The following is a 1519-nucleotide window of genomic DNA, read 5'->3' as shown; positions in this document are numbered from 1 at the left end:
GGGAGGCTGTTACCGTGCAGCGCTTCAAGAGCTGACCTGCGTCTGACCTCAAAGTGCACAAGCTTCAAACTTCAGCGTTGGCTGCGATTTTGAAGCTGAAATCGCATTCGGTGTGAACACAGCATAAATTAATTTAGAGCAGTATTTTCTAAAGTGTTAAATCAGAGGTTCCTTCAAATTCATTACAAAAAATAGTAAAAAATGCTAAAATGACGACACAAACAGTAGAAATTCATATTGTGCTTATTTTTTTTCCAATTTATGGCTATTGCTAGTTGTTGTAACAAATATAAAGTATACAAGATGAAAATATTGTTTAACTGCGTAAATGCTGAGTGAGCTGTCACACTATTGTTTTCTTTCTATAGGTTCTTGCAGACATTTTATTTTTTAATTTTGTTAACTACTTCAGCTTACTTTCAGGTATTTTAACCATTCATATGACTTTTCATTTTTGTTTTTTACTGTATATTTTCAGAATTATTAAACTTCATTTATTTTTTTCTCATACAAATTAATGGAGAACTCCTGAAATTATAGACAAAGTCTAAAAATGTGTATTGTTTTATGTTTGAAATCTATTTCAGTATATTTGCTTAATTTATAACTTTGAGCTAATGGTCGGCTTGTTTTAGCTTTTAGCTAGTGTTTTATTACTACATTGTTAGTTTTGGCTACTGTTTTGCTAAATTTAGCTTTTTATTTTTCAACAAACAGTTAATTTAGGTTTCTTAAGAAAATTTCAGTAAAGTATTTCTCAGTCATACAGAATTTTCACAGGAAATGCAATGTCAGTTTTATTTGATTTCTGGAGCTCATTACAGGACCTTCAATCTGATGTTTTGCAACCAACAGTGGGGCCCTGTTCCCCCTTTGGGAACCAAAATAACATCAGAGACAGTTAAGGGAAGCTGACATCAGAGTAAAAAACACATTTATAAGTTCCGCTTTTGGCAGAAAAATAAAACAGTCAAACCAAAGTCATTGAGAATTGTTGTTGCTGAAGCATCAAAACAAGTAAGTTTTTATGAACTTAAACTTTACTTAGGGATGTTGTCCTAATCAATTTTTAAAAATTCTACTTATACAACATTTGGTGTTTGCTTTGTTGTTGTTTAATTGACCAAACCGTTGTATGTTATTTTGTTGATTGTTTGTTTCTTTCTTTGCAAATACTGCAATTTCTATTTAATATCTAACATTAAAATACGAGAAACCAGACAACAGTAACAGACTAATGGTTGTCTGTGTATCTGCGTGGAGACTGTAAACACAGAGTGCTGAGTGTCAGACAGGTGACGATCTGTTACCTGGAACAAAGCTTCCCTGGACCGCGTCCTTATACGCCCACCAGCCTTCATCAAGCTTTGATGCAATCGGCTGAGCTGCAAGAAGACAGGAAAACTGTTTAAAACCATCTTTCATAGAGTTTAAAAACACCAGGAAAACTAAGAAATTACATAAAAATAATGAATAAAAGTAAAATAATGAAAGATCTAACCAATGAAAAATATAACCC

The 1519-nt window shown here is 32.7% G+C and overlaps 1 protein-coding gene across 1 annotated transcript in view; it reads right to left on the bottom strand.

The window, feature by feature from the left end:
• LOC106529939 (carbonic anhydrase-related protein 10) overlaps nucleotides 1–1519 on the bottom strand; it is a 156127-nt gene that overhangs the window by 145235 nt on the left and 9373 nt on the right. The window contains exon 2 of the mRNA XM_014025468.1: nucleotides 1311–1385. Within this exon, the coding sequence (XP_013880922.1) occupies nucleotides 1311–1385 (75 nt within the window). The remainder of the gene's footprint in view (nucleotides 1–1310; nucleotides 1386–1519) is intronic.

The sequence above is a fragment of the Austrofundulus limnaeus genome, unplaced genomic scaffold (genome assembly GCF_001266775.1).
Source record: "Austrofundulus limnaeus strain Quisiro unplaced genomic scaffold, Austrofundulus_limnaeus-1.0 Scaffold477, whole genome shotgun sequence".
In the NCBI taxonomy this organism is placed as follows: Eukaryota; Metazoa; Chordata; class Actinopteri; order Cyprinodontiformes; family Rivulidae; genus Austrofundulus; species Austrofundulus limnaeus.
The sequence above is the reverse complement of the archived record's forward strand: the minus strand, read 5'-3'. Positions and strand labels throughout refer to the sequence as shown.